At 55.9% G+C, this 15,282-nt stretch overlaps 1 protein-coding gene across 1 annotated transcript in view; it reads right to left on the bottom strand.

The window, feature by feature from the left end:
• Nucleotides 1–14,564, bottom strand: part of B4GALT5 (beta-1,4-galactosyltransferase 5) — a 39,703-nt gene extending 25,139 nt beyond the window's left edge. Inside the window, exon 1 of the mRNA XM_072879316.1 lies at nucleotides 14,289–14,564. Coding sequence (XP_072735417.1) covers nucleotides 14,289–14,415 — 127 coding nt within the window. The 5' untranslated portion in view covers nucleotides 14,416–14,564. The remainder of the gene's footprint in view (nucleotides 1–14,288) is intronic.
• Between the last annotated feature and the right edge of the window lie 718 nt (nucleotides 14,565–15,282).

Genomic DNA, 15,282 nt, shown 5'->3' with positions numbered 1-15,282 from the left:
TGCATCTCGATGTGCATCTCATGAAGACGCACCAGAGCGGCTCCTTGGTGGTCTCAGGGCCAGGCGCAGGCACCGGGCAGCATGGCATCACCTCGGCAGGCACCAGCAGACCCCATGCAGGACGGCTGGAAGCAAAGGCAGCTTCGTCAGGGGCTTAACAACCTTCTCCTCTCCCTCTGCAAACATCCTCTCACTTCAAATGGGCAGGGTTGGCTATCGCAGACACCCCCAGGCTGGGGAGGGCTGCAGGGAAAGAGCTGGGCAGGCGGTGAGGGCAGGACTCCCACGGACCCTGCCCACACCAGCCCCTCCAACCGAGCATGGCACCAGTCTCCAGCGATGCAGCAGCCCACCCTCCTCCTCCTCACCAAGGTACCAGCCCTTCCCTCCACACTGGATAACAAGATTTTAGATTACATCAGTTTATCCACTCAAGTTACCCGATTTGTCCATGTCACGTTCGCCTCTCCAAGGTATTACAGGTAAACACCATCCTCCTCCGCTCCCCCTATCCTCCACGCGGCAGAGCCCTTGGCAGCACTTTGCAGACACAGCCCTACAAATGCCACAAAGCTCTTCAGCAGCATCCTGCAAGTTGGGGGATTTTTGACCCGCTCCCAAGCCAGGTGCTGATGAAGTGCCCCACATGCAAAGGTGGGAAACAGCAGAGAAATTTAATACAGGCTGCTCTTATGCAAGTACAGCCTTTCCCTGACTGTAGCAAAGTCCTCTTCCATCAATGCTGGTTTTTAGCCCTTTTGCAGGCTCAGGAGCTGAGCTGGCAGGGGAGCCCGCCCCAGCCCCGACTCCAGGAGCCCGCTGCCACGCCAGCATGGAAGGACAAAGCCTCACATGGGAACTTCCACCTGCGGGGTTTTGGTACCCATCGAATGCAAGTGACACCGACAGCCCCAGCCATGACCAAGAACCTCCTGTGCCCTCGGCACAGCCCAGGGACGTAGCGGCTGCAGCCCAAGGCAGGGTAGGGGACGGTGGCTGGGGGAGGGCAGCATGGGGGGAAAGGGTTGGTGTCAGCACCCACTGTGAGCCCTGCTTTGCTATCAGCTTTCTGCAGCGCAGCAGCAAATGAGACAATTACTATGTTGACTGGTGTTTTTTCTTTTTTAGGCAAAAGCAGGGTTAACCTAGAGCATCCTGAAGCCCAGTAGCCCCCTCCCCAGAACAGCTGCCTCCACCTGCTCCTACCCTACGGCCCTTCCCAATCCGATTCATGGAACAAGCAACCCTGGAGCTGCTTAACAGGACCAGGTACCAGCAGACACCCCACGGCTGCAGCCTAGAAACTGTAAGACCATTTGATACAACGCAAGACACCAGAAAGCTGGCGCTGACGGGATGATTGCAAGCTAGCAAGCCTGCCGAGGCCTCTGAAACACAAAAGGATGCTTGACCAATCCTTACCTGTAATTATAAATGCAAGTCAGGGCAGGAGGACACACAATGGGCTTGGGCTGGAGGAGAACCGAGGTAAAGCTTCATTTGCAGGTTTGATTCGCAATAAATTAAACATGGGAACACTTTGCACCCAGCTATCACACACAAAGCTCGGCCAGCCCCACACGAGGGCTCAGGCCACGTCCAGGAGAGACGGGGCAGCCAGGGGGAGGGACCCCCACACCCGCAGCACAGGGGGGACATGGCCGAACTTATCTCCCTGCCTTTACCACAGAGTTATCTCTGCTGCAGCGTGCAGCAAGGCAAAAACATGAGGAGGTCCGAGAATGGGAAGGGACAGAAGTTTGCAAAGCCCCAGTGCTGCTTTAAGCAAAGGGGAAGGAGCGGTGATGCTGCAAGGAGTGCTGGCACCTACGCTGCTGCGTGAGAACTGCACAGTTTGTTTCACCTCAAAGCAGAAGTTGACGGTTATCTGTCCTCTAGCCCCAGCTCCTCCAGACAAGCCATTTGGTTGAGGTGTTTTCTGTTCTGCAGGCAGCGCTGAGGGTCACATTCATGGAGCAGGAGAGCCGTGACCGGCGGCTGACCTCCTTATGTCAAATGGCAGCAAGATAGAAGGTGGTTACTGGAATAAACGACTCTTTTTAAGACAGAGGAAAGGTGATTTGAATAGCTGACATTTTCAATGGCTTGCTCAGCTAAGTTGGAACAGCTCACCGCATGCAGCGCAGGGTGCGCTCACAGCCTGCTGACCACAGACACAGCGGACATGTGAGCACGAACACACCTCTCACAGCAAAAAACCCCTAATCTTGCAAGAAAGAGATAGCCATGCACCTTGGACGCCCTTGCCCTACCACTCCAGGCAGACCACGGCAAGCGTAACAGCTCTTAACTGGAACGTAATTTTAAACTTGCCTCAGTATCTGCTTACAGCAACACTTCCGCCCGCCTCGGCGCGCACGCAGAAATAAACCCCGTGCAGCAGGTCTGCTGCCGCGTCTACCCCCCGGACCCTCCCACCCCGAGCACTGCTCACGCTGCCGGGGTGCAGGCAGGGGCCCACACCTCCTCGCCCCGCGCTGGGACGAGCTGCGGGCCGGGCAGCCCCTGCCGAGCTGCGCGGGAGCCCCACGGCCGGCAACCTGCTACCCCAGGAAACGGGGAGAGCTGCTCTTGCTGCAAGACGAGGGCTCCCACCGTGCAGCATGCCTCCAGCACAGCAAAGGCCAGAGCAAGGAGCCAGCGCCTCTAGGCTAAAAAAGCAGCAAGGAGCATCCTCTGCTTTCTTCCTCTGCAACCAACACAAGCTCCTCTGCTGCCACAGCCAAAGTCCTGCAGGGTCCCAAGGCAACGCTGCTGTGGGGACCAGGACAAGACCCTTGCGAGCTCCCACGCTGCTGATGGCCACTGCAGGTGGGTGCGGGGCCCCCTGTGAAAGCGCTAGAGAATCTGGTCCCTGCTGCAGAGCCACACAAGCTCACACAAAAACCACAGCTGCTTTTCTAGAAGGGGAAAGCCTGACTGCCAAATGCTAGAGTATCTCCCTTACCTGCTAGCTACGAGTTTTACATATCCGGAAACATGGTTGCAAATTGAAAGCTAGAAAAGGAAGCCTTTTTCCCCAAAATCATGCGGGATGCTGAATGACTAACAACATTCGATGCTCCTACCTCCTCATCGCTTCAAACTTTTCCAATCTGGTTTTGCATTTGGTCACTGCTGCGGTCTGAAACCTGCCTGCTGAACTACCCGGCTTCTTCAAAAGCAAGCCTCACCACACAGAAACACGGCTGAATAATATTCTCGCTCAATAGCTGGTCTCCAGGCCGGCATTTTCAAGGGCTTTGATCCATTTCAAATAAGGCAATGAGCTTAGCCCTTGATTAAATACATAGCATAATCCACCTAAATCTTGTTAGCCGAGAAGCAAGTCGCTCGTCTCAGTAGTTGTGGGTGGCATTGCATTTCGCTGCCAGGCAAGCGGGGCTGCCTGTAGGGTGAAGGTGCCCCTCGGGGGCACATCCCAGGCAGGCAGAAGCACCGGGGCAGATGGCAACCACAGCAAGAAGGCACACTGCTTGCCACTGCCGCTCCAGCAAGCCCATACGGTTTCAAGGCACAGAAGTTCATGGGATCCTTCTGCAAAGCTTTGCCCCATAATGGGCAAAAGCCACCCACGGAAAGAGTTTGCCACCTCCCCCCTGGAGGGCACAGGTAGGGTGCCTCCAGGCTCACCCTGCAGCCAGGGCAGCAGGCCCCCGACAGCCAGCAAAGCCCTAAAAAAATCCATGGCAAGAGAAATCCCTGACCCTGAGCAAGGGAGCCAGAAGCACTGTGGAAGGAGGATGCACTGCAGCTTTGGGGGAATTTCACACTGCATCAGTCATGCTTCCCCTTCCTCGGGAGGAATGAATCGGTAGCACAGCATTGGTAGAGCCTTAGCAGAAAGGCCTGGGTGCCAAGTGGGAAGCGCGCCACGACAAGAGCGACTATCCCCGCTGCCGGACAGGCAAGAGCCTGGCTCTGGGTGACGTGGAGGTGTGCAGCCAGGGTCAACCTCACACGCACACCCCACTCAAGGGTGACATCGCCGTCTGGCTGCTCCGGTCAGCTCGCGGCAGCTGTGACAAGGAAAAGCAGCACCACTTCCCGCCTGGGTCCCAAGCTGCCTCTCTGCACTTCCCAGCACAGACACCAGTGCGGGTGCACACGTGCTGGTGCCATCCCCAACAGCGGGACACGGGGGAACAAGGCAGTTTGGGAAGTCTGGCAAGAAGAAATCCTGCTTCCCCAGGAGCCCTGCTCCTCTCCTGCTTGGCTCTGGGACAATTGTATAAATTTACAGGTGAGTCCTTCAAAGCGCACAGAGGCAGAACATCGAGTGAGGGAAGACTATGAGGATGCTGTTTCCCAGCCCTGATGATGCTCGCTCCCAGCCTGAGGCTGCGTGATCCTGCTCCTCACCAGCGATTCCCCCTGCAGCCACTTCCACTCAAACAGAAAATCATGCTAGGATGTGGGACACGAGAGATCTGCTCCTGAGATTACAGCATATTTGTTATTTGAGTCATTAGAAGACAAATTCCCTGAAAAGCACTCTTGCTCCCTGTTTCTCTCCAGGTTTCGGACCCAGCAGGTAAGGATCGGCTCCATGGGGAGATGAGCCCCCGCAGGCTGATCCCAACCCGGAGGCAGGAGCCCTGCAAATCCCTGCTCCATGCTGCATTAGCAGCTCCAAGGCTTCCTGCAGCAGCCAGGCACGTTTCAACAGCCACTGGAAGGATTCTGAGTTAATTTAATCATGTTAACATGTTATGTGGCTTCTGTCATCTCAATTACCTTAAAAAGCCCAGGCACAGATCTCGGGGGGAATGCAGGGAGGAAGAAAAAAAATTGGTTTAAGAATTAGTAAGGAGAAAAAAAAAAGTCTTGGGCACAATCCCAAAGCACAGTCTCTGGCAGATCAGAGGAAAAAAAAAAAGAAACTACCAAAAAACACAACTTTACAGGATTTCAAAACAAAAAAAAAAAGGCAGCCAGAGGCAATATCTGCTTTAATCAAATACTAGCCAGGAAGGCTCAAGCAGAGCAGATCTCGCTAGTCACCCGCTGCGTAGCAGGAATCAGCCTTTTGGCATTGGTATCCTCACCCAGAGCCGGGCAAGGGAAAAGGCTGCCCACAGAGGAGCTGGGATAAGTGACAGCAGTTGAGCATTGCAGGGGCATTTCACCACTTCAGAGGTTGCTGCTATAACAATCTTCTCTGACTCAGCAGCTGAAAGGGATGCCGGGAAGGAAGCACCATAAAAAAAAAAAGTCATACATTATTAATACGGACTCTGGCAGCAAGACATGAGTTGGAAAAACACTGAAGGCGAAAAAAATATGACTGCAGAATAACAGAGAGCTGCATGTGTGGAAGCATTTCACACTCCTGCAGGAGCTGCTGCGCTCGCAGGGCTGCTGTGGCCGGGGGCCACCCTGCGCCCGCCTGTGGGGTCCCCAGTTCCAAGGGAACCCTCCGTTGGCTGACAGGAACTTAATATCCACTATTTTCTCTCCCGAAGCAGGTTGCTGCAGCCCCAGTGCAGAAAATGCCACACACCTTGGGCACGGCCGCACTAGTTTCTGGCTACGACAGCTCTGGGCTTTCCTGCCGTGGAATACAGCCATTTTAGCCGGTTTATTTACCTGTGGTCTGTGCATCACTTGCCGACTCCCAGCAGCTTCCACCCTTTGCTTGCCACCCCACGCAGCCCCGCAGCCCTGCCCCGGCAGAGCCCCGGCCACGCTGCTGCCACGCTCCCCGATATTTTAGCAAGAGCAGCCCTTGCGCAACGTGCCCAAGGCTCCCACGCCACAGCTTGCAGCCTCCTGCCAGCATGCCCGCTGACGCAGAGGGCACGAAAGGCAAGAACGGATCTGAAATGCTTTCCTTTTCCTGCTAGGTAGGTGAGGAGGAAAAAAAAAAAAACCATCAGTTAGCACTCGATGACCTGGTGCACTGCAGTGTTTGCTTTCCTCTTTTATTCTGTACACTTTGTACATTTTTTTTTAGAGGCACTTTATAAAAATTAGCTTTCACATAGCCATCTTCACTACTTTCCATCCAAAATCCTTGCTCGAGACACAGCCCCTCCCAACCTGCTGCTAAGGGGAGACACCATAAATTAAGCGTACGCACTCCCCTATCACAGGCATCACACAGACCTCCGCCAGCTTGTCCTCCTCATTGCACAGGAGCCTTTGGCAGCGTATCAGCATATTTAAAGTTTCAGCACAGCTTGGTCCCCAGCCTCTGCAAAGCAAAGGAGGTGGCTAATGCAGTGCCAGGATTCAAGAGGTTCCTTTGATCGTTCCATGGCGATAGCATTCAAGTAAAACCGATCAATTATTTTGCCATAAAATTCCCTAGATATGCAAACAAACACTGGCTGAAGACTGCTTATACCATAGTCCAACCCACAGCTGTGCGACAGGGCTTTTTGCCTGTATTTGCTTTCTTCCATTACGTGTGCAGTGGCATCCTCCATACAGAAATATTTCCCAACCTTTACCTTTCAGATTAGAAAGGCACAGGGAGGGAACAGCTTTGCGGGCGCTGTCTCACACACAGCCCTCCCGCAGCAGGCTGGGAGCATGCAGCCCAAGCGAGCATCGCACAGACGTGCACCCACTCATCGGGGCAGGAAAACAGCAGTTTTCTAACACAGCAAGCTCCCACTGAGCAAGGAAACTGAGGCACAACCCAGAGGAAAAAAAACATGGTGCTATTTGAACCCACGTCCCCTGGAAGCAGCCTCTCCCCTGCAGCAAGAGGTGGGGGGACGGGTGCCCCAGATGGGGTCCCCCCACTGCAAGGGGCACTGGCCAGCACCCCCACAGCATCCTCAGAGGGGCCCAGAGATGAGACCCACACAGGGCAAGGGCTCTGGAGGGGTTTGGGTCAGACCGGGGATGCCACGCACAACCAGAGGCTTGCAAAGGGAAGAGGCCGTTAGTTTTGCGCCTCAAAATCAAAAACCTAGAAAAATGAGCTTTAGGAAGTCACACACAATGTGGCCACACACTTTCAGCTAAAGCCCAGCCCAAGCAAGCGCTAACCCCCCTCGCTTCCCACACGCAGCCGGGAGTGAGGCAGGAGCTCAAACCGAGCTTCTTGCACCCCTGAAGTCATACTTACATGCCTTAGAAAAACAAAGTGCCAGAGCAGGTGCACTAAAGCTTGTGGCCTTATACAAAATATCTGCAGTCACTACAGAGCACAAGGGATCCCCCAAACTTGCCTGCCCCCCAGGCACAACAGCCCGATCCTTCACTTTGGGTTTAAAAAAAAAAAAACAACCAGCAAGCCCCAGAAAATTCCTTTTGTAACAGAAAAAGGGTCCCACCGTCCTGCCCATCCCACTCCACACCATAGCTGCACCCACGAGGACGCTTCCCACCGGGCCGGGGGTTACACCTGCTGTCCCTCCGCCACCCCGGGACCCTTCCAAGTAGCAGATGAGGATGGCCAAGAGTGGTTTTTGTGCTGGGAACTGACATGACCCCTCAGCTTTTCGGTCTCCCTTTCCTTTCAAAATAATAGCAGCTCTGGAGTAATGCTAAAAGCCCTGGCATTTTTAATGTTCTCAATTTCATGTTCTCCAAAAAACACACCCACAAACATCTCAAATTTCTGATTTAGGGGGGTTTTTTGCACTTCAGCAGCACAGTCCACTATACATTTTTTGCTCCATCTCTCAAAACAGGACTAACACCCACAGTATTTACAGCAGGTGCTAAAAACCTTCAAACACATTAGCTATCCTAACGCACCAGTATTCAAAATGCTGTCAGACAAAACCATGGTCAGAACAACAGCCCAAATGCAAAGGAGAAGGAAAAGCCAGTATGAAAATAAACTTTACTAAAATAACCCAGTAAAGGTTTTGTCAAAGTAGACACACATTTTATTGTAACAATGATGCTTTAAAAATAAAGCTGTTCAGGGAAAGATTTTCTCGCTCTGTATAGCTGCGTGCCAGTTTCTCTTCCAGACTAGTCATGCCTTGGTGCTGGCAGAGGGAGAGCAGAGGGCTCTGCAGAGCCTTACCCAGCCGACAGCACATCGGCCCCAGCCAGCACCACTGGTTGAGGGTCACCGGTGGCACCCTTGTGAGGTTCCCCAGAAGTTTCAATAAAATTAAGCATTTAAAGACTCCATGCGCTGCTTGGATATTAAAATTCACCAACAAGTAACAGCATTCAAATAGGAACAAGTGCAAACGTACAGCTCCCCACATTGCTTATCTCCATTCCCTGCAGCAGTCCCCAGGGTGTTCATCGTACCCTGCAGAGCAGATGCTGCCTGAGTTAATGCAATTAATGAGTCCACCTGGAAAAGAGGCAGACGATCAGCTCAGGAAACAAAGCAGCAGTGTCAGAGCCCTTATCTCCACCAGAGCCAGCAGCCACCTGAAGAGACTGAGCTCCTGCCGAAGCCCTGGCGTTCCACGGCTTCCCAGTCCCATGAAGATCAGGTCTCCTGGAAGTCTGGGCTAACAGCGCTGATGGTTTTGCTTTAAGGTTTCATCCATTGCAGATCACTGAAGTTTTGAAGCATTTAATTTGCAGGAATGAACTGGTACGTGGAACCTTTTGTGACTGCTGACCAGCTTCCCCAAACCAGGCCTTGCAGAGGTAGACGGATGAAACATGAACTCTTCGCATACTCTCTGCAGTTGCAACATCCGGGGAGCCATCAGCAAAATAACCCAAACCAGACATGCCTGACAGACAACACAGGTGCTTACAGGCAAAGAAAACCTAGTAATTCACCTACCCTCAAAGAAACCTTGTAATTTGTTAGCCTTCACCAAAACATGGTCTCCGACCAATGCTCTGCACCACCAGCGCCTTAGATGCATTGGCACAGGAGCAGCCCTGTCCTGCCGCTGTGCCTTTTAGGAGACTCAGCGCTGGAAGGAAGCGGTGCTACCAAAGGAGCTATTTCCCACAGCTGCCACCAGTCTCCTTCCACACATAGCACAGGAGATCCTGAGCTCAAGTTCTCCTATCAAGGAGCACTCGAGGATTTCTTACTACCCCCAGTCACTGTCAGATCTGATGACTGCAAAAACCTCAGCAAGATATGCTGAGGAACTGGGCTGTTCCTTCCTTAGGTTGTGAGATGCTGCTTGGCAGATCTTTCAGGGAGAGAAAGGTGAAGGAGGGCAGCGCTGCTGGTGTTTTCAAAGTAAGATACCACACTCCCTTACACTGCAGAGGGAAGACCTAGAACGTGAAAGCCAGGACTACAACAGTGCAAACCTCCTTTTGTTATTCTGAGCTGCGCCTTCGCCTTCTGTCCCTGCTCGAGCAGTGCCCAGCCACCCAGCAAGCCACTGGCAAACCCGAAAGGACACCTGCGCCCAGCCTCTGCCAAGGCCACCGCAGCCCACCAGTGTGCTTCTCGCATGAGCCGGGCACCAGCACCCCACTGCGGCCAGCATCCCCGGCCCCCTCGCTCGGGACTCTGCACTGCCGTCTCCTTTCGGCACCTCTCTCCACTGTGTCTGACCAGGCTCCTCCTGCCGACGTCCCCATGAGAAGTGCACAGAAGGCAAAAGCAGCAGCTGCCCACTCCCCCATACAACCTCCCCACTCCCCTCACCCGGACTCACCAGCCCCGGCTCTGTCCCCCCACAGTGCCATCGCCCTTCCCAGAACCACAGCCACCACTTTTCCTCTGTTGCCCTTGGTGGTGAGGAACTCAACCACTTCCCACAGTACCATGGTCCCCTCAATCTAGGGCAAGCCGGCGGTAGCAAAATCTTTTGCCATCTTCACCCCGGGAACTCCTCAGCGCTAAGATTTGCCAGGCTGAGGCATTAAGTAACCAAACTGGGTCAGCCACATTCGGCCATATAATATTCTTGCAAGGGACCAAAGCAGCAAACGAGTTGTGCAAAGGAAGCTGTTGGTCTCCACAGTACTGCTCTGCTGTCCACCAAAACGCAGCGTGAAGAAATAGCGTTTCAAAGGACCCCTGCCTATCAAAATCAAGTTCTTGCGCCATAAATATAATTCAGGGCTAACACTGCTACCTCATGCCCTGTATGACTGGTCGGGAGCAATTCCTGATAAGTTTTGAGGAAGGAAAGCCACAGTGAATTACAGCTCTCTCACAAAGGTAACAATCTCTCACCCAATAATTTAAATTCTCTGCATTATTTTCCTACATCAGATCCAACCAAGTAAGACTCCTGTACAAACCTACATTTTAAAAAATAAAATAAAAAGGCTCAACATCTGGAGAGACAACAAGGGAAAAGCCAAGAGCAGCTACCCGAGCACCAGGGAAGGCCCCGACCTCCCTCCTCCCAGCCACACAGCAACCACCCTCTCCACGAGGACCAAGTCCAAGGTCTGAGAAATTCCTACTGTTGCAGCGAGAGTTATCAAGATGAAACGGCAACTTGGAGTGCAAGCAGCTTGTAAAAGCATTACGGTTTTCAGCTGCAGGAAGGAATTCCCTTGATTTCCCAGGTCCTGTTAAAAGAGCACAAAACCAGCAAGACAAGACGTTTTCAGGGACTGTAGCTTAGCTCCTTGGAGGACCCTTGCTCCAACACCAGGGTCCAGGCACAGACAGAATAACTCTGGCAAGCCCATTTCTCCACATCCCCTCTGGAGAAGCAAGAGGCACGCAGGGCGGTTGTCCCAGGAGGGAGAGAGCCTCAGTGCCAAGAACGAGCCTCGCAAAAAAAACCCTGCTGAAGTGCACACTGGATTCCAGAGCAGGACAAAACAGTTCGCCCCATGCCAAGCTCTGCTTATTCCAAAGACGAGGCCAGTGCGATTGCACAAAATTAAAGCACGGTCTGCCTCGCAGCCCTTTACCCTGCTGCTGCCACTTGCAAGGCCTCCAAGCAAGGCAGGGAGCAAAAGCAACGTCCCCACCCGTACAAGCATCAACTCGTACCTGCTGCCTCGCAGGGCTTCCCTGACAGGCAGCGGGGACCCGTGCAGATACAAAAGCATCTCCTGGAGCCGCTGCATCTCCACCAGCCCCGCTGCGCCTCGGCCCCAGCTCACCGCGGAGCAGAACAATCGGTCGCCTCATCCAACGCACAATGGCCACGATGAGACAGACCCACATAATCACCCCAGCCACGGCAGGGACAAAAGCGAGCGGGCGCCAGGGAACAGCGTCGAATAAAAGGGGAGCCTGCTGTATTTGTGCCATCAGCTGGGTCTCTGACAATTTACTTTCCAAGGTGGCTTTGGAAGCCCAGGGATGTAAATTGTTAGGGTGGTGTGTGGGGAGGGCACACCGGTATTGGATGCGAGCACTGGGAGGGAGGCGGCGCTGGCTGTTTACATTGGATCGCTCTGCACAAACTTGCGGCCACAAGAAAATGTCAGTTCCTAGGAGGAAACCTTGAACAACAGAAGCGAGGAGCTACCCCAGGTATCGCATAAACCAGGGCACAACGCAAAAGCCCCAAAAGCTCTGGGCTCCCTGTGGGTACCAAGCGCGGTGATTTGCTGACAGTAAACATTAACTTCTTCCTGCATTTCCGTCTCAAGCAGACCAAGGGCACGCTGGCATTACCTGGTTTGCAAGGAGCCAAACACAACGGCCGGAGCCCAAGCTGGGCTCCCCTTCCCCATCCCCAAAGGGCACCAGGAGCAGTTTTCCAGCTTTTCCAGCCAGCAAGGGAGCCAGCAAGCGTGCCAGTTCCACGCCAATGTGCTGAGACAGCACCCAGAAGTGCAACTGTCCCAGTTTTCTCCTGGCACTGGCATACCACTGCTCAAACACAACAAGCCTCAGCGATGCCAAATAATTTTTCCCCCCTCAAACCAGGGGCTCAGGGACAGGCTCGGCACAGTTCTGCCCTCCACCACGGTGACAGCACACCCTGCCACAGGGATGCCCAGATCCTCGCTGCTGTCCCACCACAGGGCCGTTCCCAACCCAGAGGGGCTGACACTGCCCAGGCAGGGCAGGCTGGCTCCAGCCCTGGCACCGCTGACCCCCATGAGCAGAGGTTTGCTGTAGGAGTCCCTTCCCAGCAGCTGTGGCACCAAGCAGATGAAACCCCTTCCAAGGCCCAGTCTCCAGCTGGTTCAAGCTCGCTTGCAGCTTCAGGTCCCGTTTATTTGGATTTTTTTAATTAAGGTACTATCAAGGAATGGATTAATCACTCCTCTGCCCATGGTTCAGTCGATGAGCTGCAAGTCCTTCTTCAGCTGCTTCCGCAACATGTCCTGCAAGGGATAGTTTTAGGGCAGAGGCTTCTTCAGGCCCTTCAGCAGCCAGAGAAAACCAGCCCAGCCCAGCCCTACCCCACCGCACAAGGCAGCGGCGGGCAGGCCAAAGGCCCCCAGACCACCCGCTGACAGTATCTCTCCATCACACGCCGCATGGTCGATTTATTAAAATCCCCAGCTCTGCTCGTGTCTTATCTCACTCGCTCTTCCTCCAAGCTTCTCCTTACCACTCTGGCCTGAAAACAAACTCCCTCCAAGAGCTGGGAGGATGAGCCCAGCCACCCCAGGAACACTGGGCTGCGTTTTCACGACAGAAACATTTTAGGCTGAAAGAGGGAGGAGGGGGGGAAAAAAAAAAAAAGGCAGCTCTTCGTCACCCGATGAGGACATGACTCAGAACATCACTGACACCCATGGGCAGACGGGGACAGGGACCACCTTCACCTCTCTGCCCTCTCTTCCAGCATCACAGACAGCGAGAACATGGGGCAGGGTGTCACTGTGTTATCCGAGGTCCCCGTAGGGAAAGGCCTCTGGGCACAGGGTATTAAACAGCATTTTATACCCTACAGCATCCCCAGCACCTCTAGGACCGGTGACCCACAGAAGCGGCACAAAATGAATTAGACAACTCTAAAAACGAAACAAAATCATCCTTACAAGAGAAGTTTCCTTCTGAAACTGTACAGCTATCCCCTCTGGGCCCAGGGAAGTCTGTCCACAGCCACGCCACGGCTCTTGAAGAGGATACCCCCTGCGCCTGCCCTGCAAAGGGCTGCAGGATGCATCTGATAAAAGAACTGCCAGCCCCATGGCAGCACATGAACAGGATGAGTCAGGCTGTGTTTATAGAGGGAGCAGGCGGCAGCTGCGCCACCCGTTAGCACCAGTGTGAAATTGTCCTCCAACGGATGCAAGAGAGTGGCTCGGCAGCTCCGAGGCCAGCCTGCAGGACACCGGCCAGCCCATCAGGACAGCAAAGCCCTGGGCCACCAAGCCAGGGAGGAGCACGGTGGGGAGGCCCAGGATGCGTGTCCTCGCTTGGGCTGCGCCTGGGACACGAACCCCACGAGCAGGGCTTCACGCACCAGCCAACCCCTACTCAGCCCTGCGAAAGGCTCCCAAAGCCCAGCAGCAGCCCTGGGACATAATCTGTAAATAAAACCCACAGAAGTCACCTTGAAAAGCACACACAGGTCTCCCTGGGATGTCCGAGCTAGGGATGGCATGAGCAATACCAATGACATTTCAAGGAGAAACTCCCATTCGCAAGATTTTTTTGTTTTCAAAGGACTGCTTTTAGAAAAAACTAATTGTTGTCAAAGTTTGATTGAAGGCCAAACCGCGAGTCTTGGCTCCTCGCAGGAACGAGATACACTGTACGAAGACAACAGCTGCTTTCCGAGGCACAAGCTTTCCCGTATCTCACGGGAGACGGGTACGCAGCCGCACGGGCACCGGCACTAGGTGCTAGCCATTTTGGTACACGGCTGCTCCAGTCCCCTGTGAAGCCCACTATGAAAAAGAAGATAGGAACAAGTAGGCTCTCCTTCTAAAATACACACTTCTCATCCTCCCACTTGACAAAAAGGTAGGATTTCTGCCAGAGAGCGAGTTTAGACCACAAACACTTGGACAACACTCCACTTCTTCAAAACAAACTCTCCGGCAGGCAGGCAGGCGGCTCGCTGCCCCCCTGCTCGGCTCCGGCAGCGGCACCGCTCGGGCCCCGCCAGCCCGGGGAAGCCCCGCGGGGAGCGCGGCCGGCACCTCCCGCGGCCTCTCCACGCAGCGGGGACCGGCACCCCCGCGTGTGCCCGCCCCGAGGGGCACGAATGGGCACCGGGCACCCCCCGGGAAAAAAAAAAAAGCCCCCCTCCCCCGGCTGCGGGCTCTCCCCCAGCGCCGGCGGGAGGCGGAGACGCGCTGCCCGGCGCCGAGCCCCGCGGAGCCGCCGCCGCCGCCGGGGGCGCGGGGCCCGGGCCGCCCCCTCTCCGGGCAGCGGCCGCCGGGGATGCCGCGGCCCCCGGGCCGGCCGGGCGCGGATTACTCAGCGTTTCCAGCGGGAGACGGCGTGCCCCCGCCCCGGGCCTCGGCCCGCCGCTTACCGATGCCTGGCGCCACATAGACGAAGTAGAGGAAGGAGGAGGAGAGCGAGAAGAGGAAGAGCGCGGCCAGCAGCGAGCGCCGGGGCAGCAGCCGCCAGGCGCCGCGGGGGCCCCGGGGCCACCGCATGGCCGATGCGCCGCCGCCGCCGCCCTGCTGCTGCCGCTGCCGCCGCACCGCTCACATGCGCCGAGGCCCGGCGGGAGGCGCCGCGCCGGGGCCGCTCCGAGCCGCCGCCCGCGCCCAGCGCCGCCGCATGAATGAGCCGCGGCGGGACGGGACGGGGCGGGGCGGGCGGCGCGGGGCGGGGCGGCGCGGGGACCGGCTGCAAACTCCCGCCGCCGCCGCCGCTGCTGCGGCACCCAGGGATCCTCGGCAGAGACCGCCCCGCTCCCGGGGCCGCCGGGGCGGCCGGCTGCGGCCCTGCGGCGCTGCCGGTGGTCCTGGGGCAGCCGGCCGTGGACCCGAGGCATCACTGATGGGCCTGGGATACCGGGCAGTGGCCCCAGGGCAGCCGGCCGTCGACCTGAGGCACCACTGATGGGCCTGGGATACCGGGCAGTGGCCCCAGGGCAGCCGGCCGTCGACCTGTGACACCCAGCAATGGCCTCGTGACGCTCGGCCGTGGCCCCAGGACACCCGGCCATGGCTCCGGTACACCCAGCAGCGGCCTTGGGACACCTGGCCGTGGACCTGGGGCACCACCGATGGTCTTGAGACACTGGGCAATGGCCTCAGGACAGACAGCCGTGGTATTGGGTCATCACTGATGGCCTCGGGACACCCAGCAGTGACCTTGGGACACCTGGCTATGGACCTGGGGCACCACTGACGGCCTCGGGACATGGGGCGATGGCCTCAGGACACCCAGCCATGGACCTGGGGCACCACTGATGGGCCTGGGACACCGGGCAATGGCCTCGGGACACCCGGCCATCGTCCTGGGACACCTGCCGATGGTCCTGAGACACCCAGCAATGGTCCTGGGACACCCAG

Source organism: Ciconia boyciana, chromosome 14 (genome assembly GCF_034638445.1).
Source record: "Ciconia boyciana chromosome 14, ASM3463844v1, whole genome shotgun sequence".
NCBI lineage: Eukaryota > Metazoa > Chordata > Aves > Ciconiiformes > Ciconiidae > Ciconia > Ciconia boyciana.
The sequence above is the reverse complement of the archived record's forward strand: the minus strand, read 5'-3'. Positions and strand labels throughout refer to the sequence as shown.